This window comes from Strix aluco, chromosome 14 (genome assembly GCF_031877795.1).
Source record: "Strix aluco isolate bStrAlu1 chromosome 14, bStrAlu1.hap1, whole genome shotgun sequence".
Lineage (NCBI taxonomy): Eukaryota > Metazoa > Chordata > Aves > Strigiformes > Strigidae > Strix > Strix aluco.
In genome coordinates this window covers 23,018,204-23,034,975 of record NC_133944.1, presented here as the reverse complement: position 1 = coordinate 23,034,975, position 16,772 = coordinate 23,018,204, and the positions used below count along the sequence as shown (strand labels likewise).

Here is a 16,772-nt window from a genome sequence, read left to right as displayed (position 1 = left end):
GCTGGCCATCCCTTACCTGCCTTCTGAGAGCATAGGGCTGCTCTCTAAGGGAGGGCAAGATTGGTGCCAAAGGTGACTGCAGCAACCTGAGCTATGGAGACAACGGAGGTATCAGTACCACATTTCTAACTTGCTCCCTTCTGTTACTTTCATTGGGCTGAGGTGATTTAAATCCAGTATGCTGTGGTTCTCTCCTTTGTTTCCTCCCAGCACATTGTATCCTAGCAGTAAAAACACGCACCCTCACCTCCCTTCATTTTTCAGGCAGATAACTTTCTCTGCTCAGTTTTGCAAACCCCACCAGCACCTACCTCTGGTCCTAGACAAGGCCAAGTGATGAATCAGGTCCAGAGCGAGCAGCTCAGAGACAGGACTGGAGATAAGACTTTAGCATAGGTCCAAGGTACACCCAGGAGAGAGGGTTGGAGATAGTTACAACTACAAAGTAGCACAGGCAGGGTGTAAAGTCCCAGGCCTGAGCTTAAATGGAGCTCCTGGACCAACTGGCAAGAGGGTGCATGGGTGAGGGTCTCAGCTGAGGCTGGTCAGGGTAATTAAGGCCTGTTGGAAGCCCTGACATCTGCCAGGGCTGCCTCAAAAGGAGAATTCTGGAGTGTTCATGGTCAAGCCTACTTTTCTCTGTATGTTTTGAGCCTCCTTCTGGCACACTGAAGGCCTAATTTATACCTACAGGTAGTTTCTTATCTTCAGATCTCAGAGCTGTACGATGCAGGTAGTCTAAAAGCATGCTATCGCTGCCTTTTCTGCTTGAGAGCTCCAATATGGACAACAATGTCTGCATTCGTTCAAGAAAATTTACATATAGTAAAAACAACTTTGATTACACTGAAGTTGTATGTTTTGCGCTCCTGGGAAGTACCTTTCATAAAAAAGCAAGTTTTTCCTTGTTTCAATTTTGCTAGTTTTCACAATGCTAAAAAAGCCATCGGGTCCAACACAGCCCAAGTGACAATCATTTTTGCTCATGGGAAAAGTTTCAGGCACTTCTTTTTTTTTACTTAATATGGTTACCTGGGAACAGGCACCTTTCAGTTTCCAAACTTGGGGTCTTGTAGTCGGAGACCTTGCTCTTGCCAGCTCAGTGAAAAGCTGTCATGGCTGGTAGCTAGCGTACTGACTGCCTAGCTGACTGATATGGCTGTAAAGATTGCCATTATCTTAAAATCCTACCCTGCAAGAAACAGAGACATACGCTCTTGGGTGGTAGGTGCACATGAAAGCGAATGGGCGCAGAGAGTGCTCAGTACTTTGAGTATCAAACTGGTCACAAGTTTAGCTGCAGATCAGAAGATGCATTTCTGGATAGCTAGGGATCTTATTTTGTTTAAATGCAAGAAAAGTGCCCTTCAGCTTCCAAAACATGAGTTACTATATGTTTAATGGTCTGTTATATACTGGAGACTTTCAAAACACTCTGCAGTTCTGACCATAGGCCACTTCATATTTATCCTTCTCTTTGGTCTTGGAGTGTCCCTGGCCAGCAGAATTTGATCTTCTCAGACATGCCTCGCAGTTGCCACTGCTTTTCCATGCCTCCCTGTAGCCAGGCACACAGCACAAGCTTCCATGGCTTCCTTCTTGCGCCGGTGGAAGTATGCCATGAAAGCATATTGTGCCAGGTACAAACTTCTCTTGTCTATGTCACTGTGCTGGTCACTAGGCAAAATTAAAAAATGAACCTGTGTTAGTTTTCTGCTGACGTGATGACCTAAATCGCTGGCTGAACAGGAGCCAGCAGTGTGCCCAGGTGGCCAAGAAGGCCAATGGCATCCTGGCTTGTGTCAGCACTAGTGTGGCCAGCAGGGACTTGGCACTGGTGAGGCCTCACCTTGATGACTGGGTTCAGTTTTGGGTCCCTCACTCCAAAAAGGCCATTGAATGACTCGAGCGTGTCCAGAGAAGGGCAACGGAGCTGGTGCAGGGTCTGGAGCACAGGTCTGATGGGGAGCGGCTGAGGGAACTGGGGGGTTTAGTCTGGAGAAGAGGAGGCTGAGGGGAGACCTCATGGCCCTCTACAACTCCCTGAAAGGAGGGTGCAGAGAGGGGGGATGAGTCTCTTGAGCCAAGGAACCAGCGGCAGGACAAGAGGGAATGGCCTCAAGCTGCGCCAGGGCAGGGTCAGACTGGCTCTTAGGAAGGATTTCTTTGCAGAAGGGGCTGTTGGGCGTTGGAATGGGCTGCCCAGGGCAGGGGGGGAGTCCCCATCCCTGGAGGGGTTGAAGAGTCGGGTTGACCCAGCGCTGAGGGATCTGGTGGAGTTGGGAACGGTCAGGGTGAGGTTCATGGTTGGACTGGAGGAGCTTCAAGGTCTTTTCCAACCGAGATGATTCTGTGATTTTCTGTAAATCAGCTTATGAAGGGGTCTGATGAGCAGTGGCAGCAACACAGGTTTAACAGCAGGAGGATACGGCTAGGAGGAGAGGGTATGGCTTTTCAAGAGCAGTAAGCTGCTAGATCAGCTCACAGTGTCTCAGGGAATCTCACCCCAAGGTTCCTTGGGCGAGCTGACCCAACTGCCTGGGGTTTCTGTCTCCACCCTCACTGCCAGCTGCAGAATCACTCCCCCACTGAGGGGTGAACTTGCATGTTGTCTTTAGTTGGTCTAAACTGGGTAACTGCAGGTTTTCCCTTGGCTTAACAAACTAAAACAGCTCAGAGAGTTGCCCAGCATGTGGTAGAGCTGACATTACCTAGACATCAGGAGCCTGATGGTGGGGCAGAGACACCACGTCCCCTTTCAGCAGTGCTGAGCTGTTACCACATCTCATAGAGCCGCAGCTTGAGGCTGCTATTTTATACACTAGGGTGGGAGATCCAACAGCCCACCCGATACGATCTCCCACCCCAGCGCTGTTCTGGCCCTTGGTGGACTCCTGAAAGCTAGTCCAGCTCACCCTATGCACACCTCCCCTGGAAAGCGGGTGGTTGGAGAGGTAGATCTGCTTAAGGTATAACAGCTTCCTGCCACCTGAGCATGAAACCAGGCTGGCGGTTGAAGCCAGTGCTCAGATACCAAGCTGAGCGCGTGGTCATGTTGTGCCAGTGCCTGCAAATTCACTGTGATCTCTGGATTGCTTTACCAGATCATGGCCACCCTGATTTTCCCTAAAATACACATGCAACTGTATGTTTGCTTCATAAAAGGCTGTTCATCTCTATGTGCCAGTTTCTAGCCTAGGAAAGAGAGTTCCAGGTTATATTTGTTCCATGGTTTTCCGGTTCTACTGGCTGTCAGACCATCTGTGCCACGGCACTACTGGCTTTGCAGGCACTTTTGGGAGCCCAAATCCTGGTTCTTGATCCTTGAGTAACAGGTTTTCTAGCTCTGTTTCTAATCTCTCCTCTTCAGAAGACCAACTCGTTCAGGCTCCCCCAGCTGCAGGTTGTTCAGCCTGGTTGTTCTCTTTGGGATAGTGAGGAAGGTACCAAACGTTGTGCCAGTTACCAAATGGCAAACCCTGGAGTTCAGCTGCACCACAAATCTTTCCATCAGTCTCTCCCTGTACCTTATCCTATTGGATGTTTTCATCCATCAGGCACTTCATAACTGGCTGCTTACCTTAAGTACACACGAGACAGACTCTCAATCTCCGCTGTATATTTAGTTAATTCTGTATGTTTTGAAAAGTTTCTTTCTTGCCATTGCACAGGACTGCTCCTGAATCTTCCTCTGAGACTCCAGATTGCCAAACACGCATCAACAGTCTGAAATACATCCTGTCCAAGAAACAGAAGGCTCCGGTGAGTTGAAGAATTCCAGTGAAACATCCAAACTTTAGCTAACTTGGTCAACTTTGAATCTTGGTGGAAGCCCAGGGACTGTCACAAACTATTAGGAAGTCAAGCAAGTTCTAATCATTTTAATCTTTCTTTAATATATATATATATAAAAAATCTATATGTTGCTGCTAACTCTTGAATTTCAGCTTCAGATGTCATCTTTGTGAATTAACTAGTGCATTTTTAAGGCTGGAGGAAAGATGAGAGGAATATAAATGTTGTTCTTGGCTGCAACTTTATGAGTGGACATATATGCCAAATACTAAAGCCAGAATTTGACCCATGTAGTTTAAAGAAAAAAAAAAAAGAAACCATGTGCTGTTTAATCATAGGCTAAGAGCATCCTGCAGGAACATCTGCTCCCTAGTATTTATCAGTCTTAGTAAATAAAATAAACTAGCATGGGGAAAATTGATATCCAAATGATGAGAAAAAAAATTCCAGGAACACGTATACAACAAACAATTGGGAGGTTAAGATCTATAAAAGTCATACATTATATATTTTTGGGTTTCCTTTTTCATTAACATTTTGGTCGCGTCTATGACAAGCTGCATGTGCTACGTTAGCACAAGAACTTAAAGTATTATTTTGTCCCTAGAGCTTGGACATTCTGCAAGCACTTTCCTCATTGTAGAAAAGATTTTCAGCTCTCAGTAAATTGGAATCTTAGTGTTTCTCCAATGTAATCTTCCTGCTTCTTGCACTGAAATTAGGACATTTAAACTTCTAAGGCTTTATATGTAACTGTTTCAAGGCTTGGTCAGGCTGAAGTTTGGGTTTTGAAAGTCAAACCTTCCTGTTTGCCCATGATTAATTTTTTGTAAATTTTACAGACGGATTAGGGAGGGATTTGTATTGGACAATTGCATACTAATTATTTGGTTGTAATAATGAAGATGAAGTAGAGCAATCCAGCATAGCTGGCTTTTTTCCACCCAAAGAAACACCGAGAGGGTTCCAAGGTAGAACAGACTATTAACAACAAGATTTTGCTCTCATAAGAACTTCTGAAGAAAAATTAATTCATCCCATTCTTTTTACTGTTCCTCAGACCTTCACTACATTCTACGCTGATGCAAATTCAGCCGAGGGTCACCAACCTGCATTTAAAGCTCATAATCATTACAAATTAACCTAGCTCAGTGTGCCCTTACTGTGGCGGACACACCCCAGTGTGAAACTCCCTAGAGGAAACAAGAGCTAATTGAAACCTGTTATTTTGGGTTTCATCTGGATTAATGCAAAATTCTGACTGTTTGTGTGATGCTTTATTTTCCAGTGGTCCCAGGGTAGACCAAGAAATCATTTTTTCCCCCAAAGATGTGAACACTTTCCCACAATCATGTAATCTCAGCAGCATGAACAATAGCTACTAGGAGATTGTTCACAGAATCACAGAATCATCTCGGTTGGAAGGGACCTTGAAGATCATCCAGTCCAACCATTAAGCCAGCACTGACAGATCCCAACTCCACCAGTTCCCTCAGCGCTGGGTCAACCCGACTCTTCAACCCCTCCAGGGATGGGGACTCCCCCCCTGCCCTGGGCAGCCCATTCCAACACCTAGTGCATCTCACTGTCTATAGAATAGAGGGAAACAAAAAGTGACTAATGGCAAGAGAAAATAGAGTCAGTGCATCTCACAGGGCATCTCACTGACCCCAGCCTGCTGACTTGACATCCTGGCTTGACATTGGACCTTCCTCTTCATTGCGGACTTGCCTGACCATCACTGAACTATGAGTGACCCTGGCTACCATCGAGGGACCTGCTCGCCATTCCAACGTTCAGAGGTGTTTAACAAATGGTACTAGTCTGGGAAGATGATTTCTTCAAAGAACACAAAAAGTTTACTTGGTTTTTAGGTGCGGTCTGTCCTGGCTGAGAAGAGTTTCAGGGTACAGCCCTTGGTTTTCATAGGCAGTTGTACAGATTCTGGATTTTGGCCCTTTGTTGTGAGTTTGTCATGCTCAGATACAGCAAAGGGATTCTCTCCTTTCAATCTCTTCAGCTTTCTGCTAGAGGCCATTGGTCCACATGGCCTGCATTTGCATCTGGACAGACAGTGCTCAAGAACCACAAACCCTGCTGCGCCCCAGAGGAGAGACAGTCTAGGTAAGCTCAGCCTGTACTACTGGTGAAGTCACCAGGATTGCTGGAAGTGGTTTTTGAAAACGAAGACCTTACAGAGCAGAACCTCTTCCAGTGTTAGTGAGAACAATGGTGTTGGGTTACCCCACAGGAGTTCAGCATGACAGAGAAGGCATTGTTAGTTCTGACTAGTAGCTCTATAGGGGATGTCAAGTATTTATGTAATAGTGAGTCATACTTGGTATAAACGTTACCACCAAATGCTATCATTTAATGATTCATTGACTGACATTATATATGATCCTGTCAGGGCCCTGAGTGCACCAACAGGCTCTGCAAGCTCTTCTCCAGTCCTAGGCGTTTGGGTGCCTGGGCTCAAGGCTGGTTTTGATACGGCACAGCTGGGTAACCTGTGATCAGGTGCTGTGCAAAGAACTGCGTGAGACAGAGATATGAGAAGCCTTCACTGAGGCTCACTCACCTTTGGTTCCTGCTGGAGCCACATCTGTCTTGCATCTCACTGACCCCAGCCTGCTGACTTGACATCCTGGCTTGACATTGGACCTTCGTCTTCATTGCGGACTTGCCTGACCATCACTGAACTATGGGTGACCCTGGCTACCATCGAGGGACCTGCTCTGCTATTCTTGTTCAGGTCCTGTGGCACTGTGCCCTGCTGGGCAGCTCACTGTCCCCCATTTCCTTGCTGTCACCCTGTGGGATCCCAGCTGCCCTTGAACACAGGCACCCAAACCCCTGGCGGTAGGGGAAGAGGTTGCAGAGCCTGTTGGTGCACTTAGGGCCCTGACAGACTGCACGACACAGTTGTGGATGATATAATAAGGGTAGTTGGGCTTTTTAATTCTAGCTGGTTTTAATATGAAATAGGGATGATAACATCCAGCAAAGGGACATTTGGCCTAGAACCTCCTGAGGAACCTAGAACCTCGGGAGATGAACCTTTTCCTTGACCCATTCAAATAACATTTAGTAACTCTTCTGACATAGAGAACCCACTCACCTGGCTTTTTATACCAAAAAGCATTATGAAGTTCTTAAACTGAAAAGTAGTAATAGCAGAATATCTTGAATAGATTCCTGCTCCATCAAGGAATTTTAAATCGTCCATTGTATGCTTTGAGAGAATAGGTATGTTCAACAGTAAAAATAAAGTCCTGCTGTGAAGCAGTGGGCAGTGGAAAGAAAACCAAGATCCTTGAGCTGATTTATTACGAGTATGACACATAAGTCCATGCATCTGTTCTTTTCCTGTGTCTCTGCAGCAATAAACAGGCCCTTCTCACCATTCCAAAGCCACGATACTTGAAGCAACTGGAGTCCTACTTAAGGAAAGAGCTGCAGTCTCTTGATCTGACTGAAAACTGCTCCCAGGAACTGAAGTTACAGGTCTGATACAAGGTTCTCTTGACTTGAAACTAAGTGCTGAGATGGATTACTTAAATTTGCCATCCAAAGGAAGAAGTAGAGAGAAGAGTAGGCACCTATGGGTAGTATTGGATAAGTGGCTTTGCAGCTCACGTTGGAGAACTTGCATGGAAAGCAGTTTATTTACATGTTGGGTTGCTGTTGTTTGTATGTTGTTGGGTTGTTCGCATCTTCTTGTGTACTCCACATCTTCTATAAGTTTCCATTTTCAAATCAAAGCCCAAGTCTTCAAAAAGACGTGATAATTTAAAGTGGATGAGAAACAGAATTTACACACTTAAACTCCTGAAGATTCCTGCCTAAACCCATAAAACAGCAAGCATGTAGGTTTCCAAATTTTCACGGCAAAACCTCTCATTTCTGAAGTTAGGTTTCTGCATGTGACACAAAGTATCTTTCAGATTTAGCCCTTGCCTGAGCCTAATCAGGATCCCCAAAATTCTTAGTTTCTAATGGGTCTGATCCTGGGGGGGTTGTTGTGAGTGTCTGAGGACACACCTCATGGAGACATTGAGAACAACCACTTTACTTTAAAACAGAGACAGAGGAGGAGTGGGTACTCATGTTTTTGTAATATCCTGCAATTAGAGCATTTATGCAGACCATGGGAAGTTTGGATTTTATTTTCTCTGCACAAATTAATTCAAATTCTCATTCCCAAAGGAAGCCTGTAGTGATGGGGAAAGAAAGTGCTAGATGGAAGAGAATAGAGGGAAACAAAAAGTGACTAACGGCAAGAGAAAATAGAGGTTTCATAAATGTGTTTATGCTTTGGAAATATTTTTTACTGTCTTACATAACATGTTTTATTTTATTTAATAGTGAGGTACACTCAGTGAGAACGTTCCTTACTGCTAGTGAAGCCTTCCCATGGCCCACATACACCCTGGGAGTTTGACTATCCTCTCTGAACAAGTTTTATTCTGCTGACAAGGACATCTGCAGAAAGACTCTGCTCTGCAGAGAGTGCCTAACAAAATAGGCAACAAAAGCAACGCTCTGATCTTGTTACATATCTTTAACATCCATATTGTTACATCCTTGAGTTCTGGTCAGCTCCATCTGTCACGACCGGGATTGGAAGCCCAGACAGTCGCAACAGTTCTGTGATCCCCTTGGGTTAAATTAAGGTGAAATGACACCAAACGACCGGTTAAACTGTTTTACTTGTGGTAGAGAACAATTTAAACTTGGAAAAGGATAAGCAGCAATGTGGCTTCTTATAAATCTATGGAAGGGAAAGGGAAAGGGAAAGGGAAAGGGAAAGGGAAAGGGAAAAAGGGGGGGAAAGGGGAAAAGGGGGGAAAGGGGAAAAGGGGGGGAAAAGGGAAAAGGGAGGGAAGGGGAAAAAGGGGGAAGGGGAAAAAGGGGAAAAAGGGGGGAAAGGGGAGGGGAGGGGAGGGGAGAGGGGGCAGGGCAGGGGAAGGGGAAGGGAAAGGGAAGGGGAAGGGGAAGGGGAAGGGGAAGGGGAAGGGGAAGGGGAAGGGGAAGGGGAAGGGGAAGGGGAAAGGGGAAAGGGAAGGGGAAAGGGAAGGGAAAGGGAAAGGGAAAAGGGAAGGGAAAAGGGAAAAGGGAAGGGGAAGGGAAAAGGGAAGGGGAAAGGGAAGGGGAAGGGGAAAGGGAGTCAAAGAAATCCGGATCACCACCCCTGGATCCAGCACTGTCTCAAGTCCAGTAATCTTGGGTGGTGGGTGCACCACGCAGCAAAGTTTCTGTTGCCTTTTAAGTTCGTCTTATCAGCTGATTAACATTAGCAGTCATCAGGCTCTTGGGGCAGAAATGCTCACCTCAGTTCTTGTCACCTCTTCAATGGCAAAGGCTGAAGTCATCAGCAAGGCATACATGGTGTCTGGCTTACACAATGGAGCCGGTGATTAGTGGTACTTGTGCTTGAGGGGAAACCTTTGGTTTCACTCAGTCCCCTTTCCCCCTCTTTGAGGCTTATCTAAGGAGTTTGTCAATACAACTGCAAGGGAGTGGGGGGTGCATCCTTTGATACACTCTGTGCTTCCTTGAGTGACATTCCTTAGACTAATCACAAAGGCCACAGTTTGTCCTTGAGGTTTTCTGTGTTGATGAATGTTTGAGGCATTCCTTCCTTCATTCGGTTCCTTACACCACCCTGTGACTCAAACATGCAGTAAAACATTGGGGCAGTCATCAGGGAGGGTGGTAATCCGGACATAGCGAACAGAGGGAGAAAAGAGAGGAAACAATATGAGAGATCATACATTTCACTATAGCAATACCTATCATAATTGCAAAAAATACTGACAAAATTGTTAAATCCAATGTTTATGAGTCATGTCCTAGCCATCCTCAACGTATTTGTTTTCCAATTTCACAACTTTTGCAACAGTTAACGCTTTCTGCTCATACATTCCATTTCATGAACAAGTTACTTTTTTACTTTAAAGTCATAAAAGCATCCACATACAGTACTTCATCCCATTTTCCTCCACGTTTACAAAAAAACATTAGTTGTAATATAGTGTTATATTTTAAAGATCCACTTTCAGACCATTATTCCCCAATAAAATTACAAGCACTACTCGGTTCCACCCATTTTTCCATTCCCAACACTCACTTTGCCATAAGTCACAAGATTCAAGGCTTCCTCCTCGGGGAAGAGGAAAAATTTCTGAAACGTTAGAAGGAGTTTTTAGAGCTGTGAAAGGTCCCCTGAAGGCATTGTTCCAGGAGCAATTTGGTGTACATGAAATACTATCAGTCAGATTAATAAGGCCAAATTGAACAGATTTTGGTAATACTTTACAAACGCTTTGATTGGTAGTATCCCAGATGTGCATGAAACCTCAAATGAAATTCCAGGCTAAATTTGGACAATCCTTTCCCTGTCCTCCAACGGAAAGGATGAAGACAAGGGAGAAGGCTCTCCAAAACACCATCTGAACAGCACAATATTTTGGAGGTTTACCCTGGCAGACTTGATCAAAGCTTCTCTTTGGCTGCTAATAGCTTTGTTTGCTCTCCATCATGCCGTGGTGCCTATCAACAGCGGAGAGAGCTCCACCTTCATGTGATGTATTTAGGATGGCAAGCCAGAGGTGGAAAGGCAAAATAAAATGTGGTGGCAGTATTTTCATACTTATTCTCACTGTCATTAGATGGCATTTGTGTTGGACAAAACGGCTACCTCTGAATGCTGCAAAATGTGCCACTGAATGTTTTCTCGAGCTCTCTCTCTTCTCTCAGCCCTACAGAGAGATCTTTGAATCCTTCATAGAGGACTTCAAGACCTACAAGCCCCTGCTGACAGCTATAAAGAATGAATATGAAGTTACCTTGGGTAAGCTGTTGGAGTTTGACCTGTGGGGAGAAAAATGCTAAATAGAGACATGTTCTTACAGAGCTTAGTTGTGTTGGATACATACATAGGATGAACAGCCTAAACAGGTGTCAACTGGTAAAACCATCCTTCCGGTCCGTTAGGTCTGTTTCCTTCATACGTAAGATGAAGTTGTCGGAGGGTTTTTTTCCTATAACATTTTGAATTTTTAAATCTAGATTTAAGACCTGTAAGTTTTTAAAATGTTTATCAGATACACAGTTCAGGCAACAGCGGTGTTGCAAGTTTCTTCTGGGACAATCACATGGATGCACTTGCACTGGTAACTTGAAGCTTGAGTGACTCCTGAATCAAGGCAGGGCAGAGAACTGAACTGGCTGTTCCCTGGCCATTCTTAGTGTGCTTTAAACTCTGCTTGGCATGCAGATGCCACAGTGATACCAGTACTTTGTAAACAATCACACGAGGCTAGAAATAGACTGTAACCAGGAGCTCATTTCACACTGGGCACTGAGCAGCTATCAAATGTCAACAGTTTCCTACTGGGACGGTCTCTTAAAGGATATATATTGTTTATCTCAGTACCTGTTACCTGGGCTACCTAATCATAGTCCTTCATTACAGACAAAAATCTTTCTTTGCATGGTATCTTTCAACCAGGTGAGCAGGTAAAGTTTATTCACTATATAAAACCTTTTTTATTAAAATCAGTATCCTTCCAGAACTCTTTAGGAGACATTCCTTTGCTTCAGCTCCCAGGGACGTTACTGGTGTCCATGCTGTAGCTGATATTGTACTGCTCTCTGAAGCTTTTTTTTTTAAAAGCATTCATTTACTGACTCCTCCATATTGCTTGGAAGTGATATTTCCCTTTTTTTCTTTGAAGTCTCTGGAGACTTCAGAGCAAAACATATCTTTTATGATAGCTTTATTTCTGGAAATGAGCTGAATGCCAGGGAACTAATATGCCATGGTAGCAAGTGTACTTGAAGCTCTAAGAATAAAACAAATGGAATTAATTTTATTTTTTTTTTAAAGTTGGGATTGGGATCCTCCCACCTTTCTGTATATTGAGGACATTTTTCTAATTACAGATTTTACCTTGCTAATGAGACCTGCATGACATCCATCCCCTTTAGGGTGTTGGATGGGGTTATCAGTAAGTGATTTCCAAGCCTCTTTCTCCCTACCTAGCACAGACAACAGCTTACCTGCCCAGCCAAGGGAGCAGTGATGATCTAATCCAACCACTCATAGCCACGGAAAGCAGGTCCCACATCCCCAGTCCTGATGGTGCACTCCCACTGCTTAGAACACACCAGCTCTGCCACTCGCTGGGCACCTCCGTGAGCTGAGTCAACTCACCCAGCAGGAAAAACAAAGACCGAGAGCTGCAAAGTTTCCTGTTGGTTTAGTGAGCTAAATTGCTCAAGAAAGTGTCTGTGCTAGGGAAGAGACAAAAGCAAATGTCTGAGAGCAGAAAGAGTACAAAAGAAAGAAAAGGAAGGAATTTTACTCATTTGTAGAACTGCACTTCTAAGTATTTATTCTTAAATTTTGTCTGACTGTGCTTAACAAAAAAAACCTTCTTTAAAATCTGTGAGAGGTGGCCATTCTGAGGGCTCCTAACATCAGAATGTTTAATTCTGTTTATAGTCCCTCACGACAGTGCTTGGAGTCTTTAAGGTGCAGCTTTGGAGCTGATAAATGGGACAGTTTGCTTAGAGAGATGTCCCATCACTCCACCTAACATGCATACTCCATCTGGAGCATTTCAGCTCCCTTTGAAACTGAAACTAAACCTCCTTTAAACCACAGCATTTTATCTTTGTTGTCAGATTGAGCAGCTTTGTCTTACTCTGTTTTTTCTGCCCTAGTCATATACGCTGTACTAGCTTAGACTATGTGACTTTTAAGGTGCTCACCACTGCACCCACCGCCAGGGTGGGTTCTCCCCTTAAATCTGCAAGTATTACAACATATTCCCTGTTCAGTCAGAATAATCTGGCTTTAAAAAAAAATGAAAAAATTGTATTATTAAATGTTGTCCTAAAACTGTACTGCTTACACTGTATATTTAGCTGCATCATTTTGGCAGCAGGATGTTTGAAGCAGCCAGCACACACGTACCTGAGCACGCAGCTGCCTCCGATGGCTACAGGGATGTGCAGCCTGTACTGGCTGCTTGCAACTATTCATCTTATGCCACACCTGGACATACAACTGTAGCTCCTTTGGGTGTGAAGGTTGTGCTGAGCCAGCACTGAGGCTCTATGGCATTGTTTCTGGAGTAAATCCACATGAATGTGAAGGTACTAAGCAGAATTTGGAAAATATCATCACGGAGGAGAGTGCCACCAAATCCCTACAGCTGTTAGCCTGATCCAAGATAAAGGTTATGTTGTTGGGAGCTCCCCTGAGGCAAAGCTCAATGACAGGGCAGGTCTTCACTTCAGAGTGACATTATCCACAGCTGAATCCATTTCTTGATTAAAATAATAGTGCTATGTCTACAGGGCCTTCACACTGACCCCTTTGTGGTGCTAAGACTTCTGGGTCCATCCAGCAATTCTGTATGTGCAATGAGCTGCACCACAGCCTGAATTCTTTCCAAGTGGGAGAATGTCTGTCCTTTCTTGGCATGGGGGGAGTTATGAGAGGTCATCAGGGAGCTAATGTTCTCAGATGGCGCTGGCCAGTGTCCACACTACAAAATAATCACTTTGGCAGCCAAATTGTGCTCTAACTTCTGACATACTAGGCAGCTACAATTAAAAATACTGTTGCACTTAATTTAAAGGGGTTTGCTTGTGGTCACGAGTCAGTTGTGAAACACTCAAACTACACCTCAAAACAAGTTTGCTGAAGTTTCAACATGGTCGCACTGAGAAACCAAAGAGTCTAGTGGCAGAATTCCTGTGCTAATGCTCTAATTTTTGCCATCACTTGCCCTGACACAAGTATCATAGCAAAACAGTTCTGTAAAACCTTTGGTACAGTTATAGCATGGGAAGGAAATTCACACCCAAGTATAATAAGTAGTTCCTGTTCTTAGATTTATGTATGCTTTTTAACTTTCAAAATGCAAAATCTGTTGTATAGTATTTGTACACAAGTACTAATACCAGGTTTTACTGAGGAGGAAAAAAACCCCTCCAAATCAGATTATTCAGCATCCACCAGGATTTCTATCCTTCTGTTCAAGAGAGGGAGTGAACAGTTTTGACTGCTGAATAATGCAGTTATTCACAAACAAAATGAGGCTTGCTCACAGCCTCATTTGAATCACACCATATCCTGTCTTTGATCATTTTATTCTCTTGGTGGAATTCCATCTAGTCATAAAAACAAGCCTCTGCACCAAGGAGGTGACATCAGACCAAATTCTACCATGTAACTGTAAGTAGGATGTGGGACCCAAGTCAAGTACTGTCACTAGCTTCCTCATGTAAATATCTTCAAGAAGAATTTTCAAGTAAAGGGGAAAAAGCTGAGAGTGAAAAGCACACATTACAGGAGAGAAAGGCAAGAGCAGCCCATGAGTTCTTTACTAAATGTACTGAAGAAAAAGGCAAAAGAAGAGAGGTCAAGGCATACTTAAAAAGAGAGGAGAGTGGGTAGACAACAAATTCGTACACAAAAGGCTGCATGAGACCATGCATTTAGAGACAAGAAAGCAGATCGAAGTTCATGAAGAATGGGCCTTCACAAAAAAGGATATTTTGCTAATTATCAGCTGTCTTCAGCCCCATATGCTGCCTGTGCTTAAACGGTGACACCTTCCCACCTAGTGAAACATGACAAAGCCATCGGTGCTCATTATATCTTATCAAAACCTCAAGAAAACAAAATAAAATACTGTTCATCCTTTGTTTTCTGAACCAGGATAAATAGCATGAGCTGAAATCAGAAATCCTTATGAAGTTCATATGCACAGCTGGATAAACAACGGGATATAATCCCAAAAGATACCACTCCTAGTCCTTAGGCACTCACCAGGCCAAGCAGTAAAAGCTCCGTGTTCAGTCCCGCTTCCCACCAGCACTGTTTTGGTGTTGAATATCCAACAGCCCAGCTGAGTGAAATTCAGGCTTTGTTGCTCATTGTGAGACCCCACCTCTGCTTTCTTCAGCTCATCAGAAGAAGACAATTCGTGCCCTAGAGCCCCTGAAGGCTATGGTCACAACTGTCTCCGAGGAGTGCTCCCGGCAGATACTGGCACTGCAGGAAAAGGAGAAAGATGAAATAAATATGTTGAAGCAAGAGAAACAACATTTATTAAAGTTCATTGACAACATGAAGGAAGAAAATAATTCTCTTCAGACTCAGGTAAATTAGACAATGATGAGTCAAATGTTTCCCAACTGCAGTTGGATGCATTTTACACATCTGATCTCTTACCTCCCAGCCTCTCGTCCTCTGGTGCCAGTAGAAGTTCTGGAGCAGGCACTAAGCATCAGGTAATGATGCTGGATCTTGGCCAGCTCCAGAGAATATGCTGTTCTCTTGGGACAGGCTGTGCTGCCGCTGTCAGAAGTTTTCACTTGTATCTGTTGTCCCGTCTGGCGCTTCCAGTGTCACATTTGAAGGGGGGAGGAAGTAAATCTCTTCCTGGTACTAATGTTGTAGGTTCTTATGTAAAAGTATATGCACTCTCTTACAATATTGTACCCTTAACATCTTTAAATATGTATCATTCATCTTACTGCAGTCGCATTGATATCTATAGGCCAGATTAGTCTTTCCAATTTAAATTACCACTTTACACAGTTCTCGACCAGTTTCAGCTACTCAGGCTGAAATGGTACTAGTGGTGGAGAGCAACAAGACCAGGGCTCCTGCATGAGGACGGACGAGCCAGGAGCTGAGGGTGCCCCCAGTGCAGTCAAAGCCCCACCGACCAGGGCACAGACTCATGGCACCAACTGAGGTGCTGGGAGCAGTCATCCTCAGCAGGTCCAGCTCAGGCAGTTAAGCCCAGGGTCCAGCCATGGTAGAGGGGAGGAAGCACTCAGGAGCAGCAGGAGATAGAGCCGGAATCAGGACTGGAGAGAAAACTGCAACAGACATCTGAAAAGGTCCATCCAGGAGAAGAGCTACCTACAACATCAGTCCAAGGTCCAGTTAGATTGCAGAGACAGGACTGGAGGCAGATACACCCACAACATAGCTCAGCAAAACCCAAAAGCCTCAGCCTGATCTTAAACAGAGCTCCTTGGCTGCGGGCGGACTGTCTGTGGGTGGAGGGTCCAGCTGAGCTGATCAGGACAATTAAGGTTCTTGGGGCCCTGACAAGCTACTGTAGCTAATTCAGGAAGTATCAAAGAAGTGTTGGTTGGAAGGAACATTAGAGTCTCCAGCCCAACCTCCCACATGAAGCAGAACTATCGCCTATGTTACCTCGGATCAGCCATGAATTTGTCTGGCTGAGTTTTTGAGATCCTCACAGGATGGTGATCCTCCACCTGCCTGGGCAGCCTGTTTCAGGGTTGTACCATCCTCCTGGTGAAAAATTAGCAGGAGAAAGAAACAAATCGTCCTAGTCACACAGTAATTCTGCTGTATCACAGAATCACAGAATCGTCTAGGTTGGAAAAGACCTTGAAGATCATCCAGTCCAACCATTGACCTCACACTGACAGTTCCCAACTACACCAGATCCCTCAGCGCTAAGTCAACTTTACTCTTAAACCCCTCCAGGGATGGGGACTCCACCACCTCCCTGGGCAGCCCATTCCAACGCCCAACAACCCCTTCTGTAAAGAAATGTTTCCTAATATCCAGTCTAAACCTTCCCTGGCGCAACTTGAGGCCATGTAGTCAGAGGTGTGATAACAGCATGAGGAACTTGCTTTCATCCACTAGTTTAACTACTAAGTTTAAGTGGCAAAGGTGAAGAACAAGCTTCTGGACAGACTATGGAGGCTCCTTATTTGTCTAGTTAGCACCTGGTGAACCTTAGAGGCTTTGGTTTCACTAGCTAGACCAAAATGCTCATAAATAGTTAAAATAATAATAAATAATATCCCGCTCTCTGCTCCTTAGTTTCTGCTCTAGACCCACCAAACCAATCCAAGAGTTCCCACTGATGCTGTGGCTCCCGATCTGTTCAAGCCTCTGT

General features: G+C 44.6%; 1 protein-coding gene and 1 long non-coding RNA gene across 2 annotated transcripts in view; one reads left to right on the top strand and one right to left on the bottom strand.

Annotated features, from left to right (window-relative positions):
• TSNAXIP1 (translin associated factor X interacting protein 1) overlaps nt 1-16,772 on the top strand; it is a 30,273-nt gene that overhangs the window by 751 nt on the left and 12,750 nt on the right. The window contains 5 exon segments of the mRNA XM_074839366.1: nt 3,672-3,762; nt 5,816-5,919; nt 7,179-7,302; nt 10,558-10,651; nt 14,784-14,980. Coding sequence (XP_074695467.1) covers nt 3,672-3,762; nt 5,816-5,919; nt 7,179-7,302; nt 10,558-10,651; nt 14,784-14,980 — 610 coding nt within the window.
• Nucleotides 8,500-16,772, bottom strand: LOC141929633 (uncharacterized). Its single transcript, XR_012625073.1, has 4 exons — nt 16,052-16,772; nt 15,053-15,751; nt 14,648-14,872; nt 8,500-9,463 (listed from the first exon to the last, which is right to left on the bottom strand). It is a non-coding gene; the product is annotated as an uncharacterized LOC141929633 (long non-coding RNA).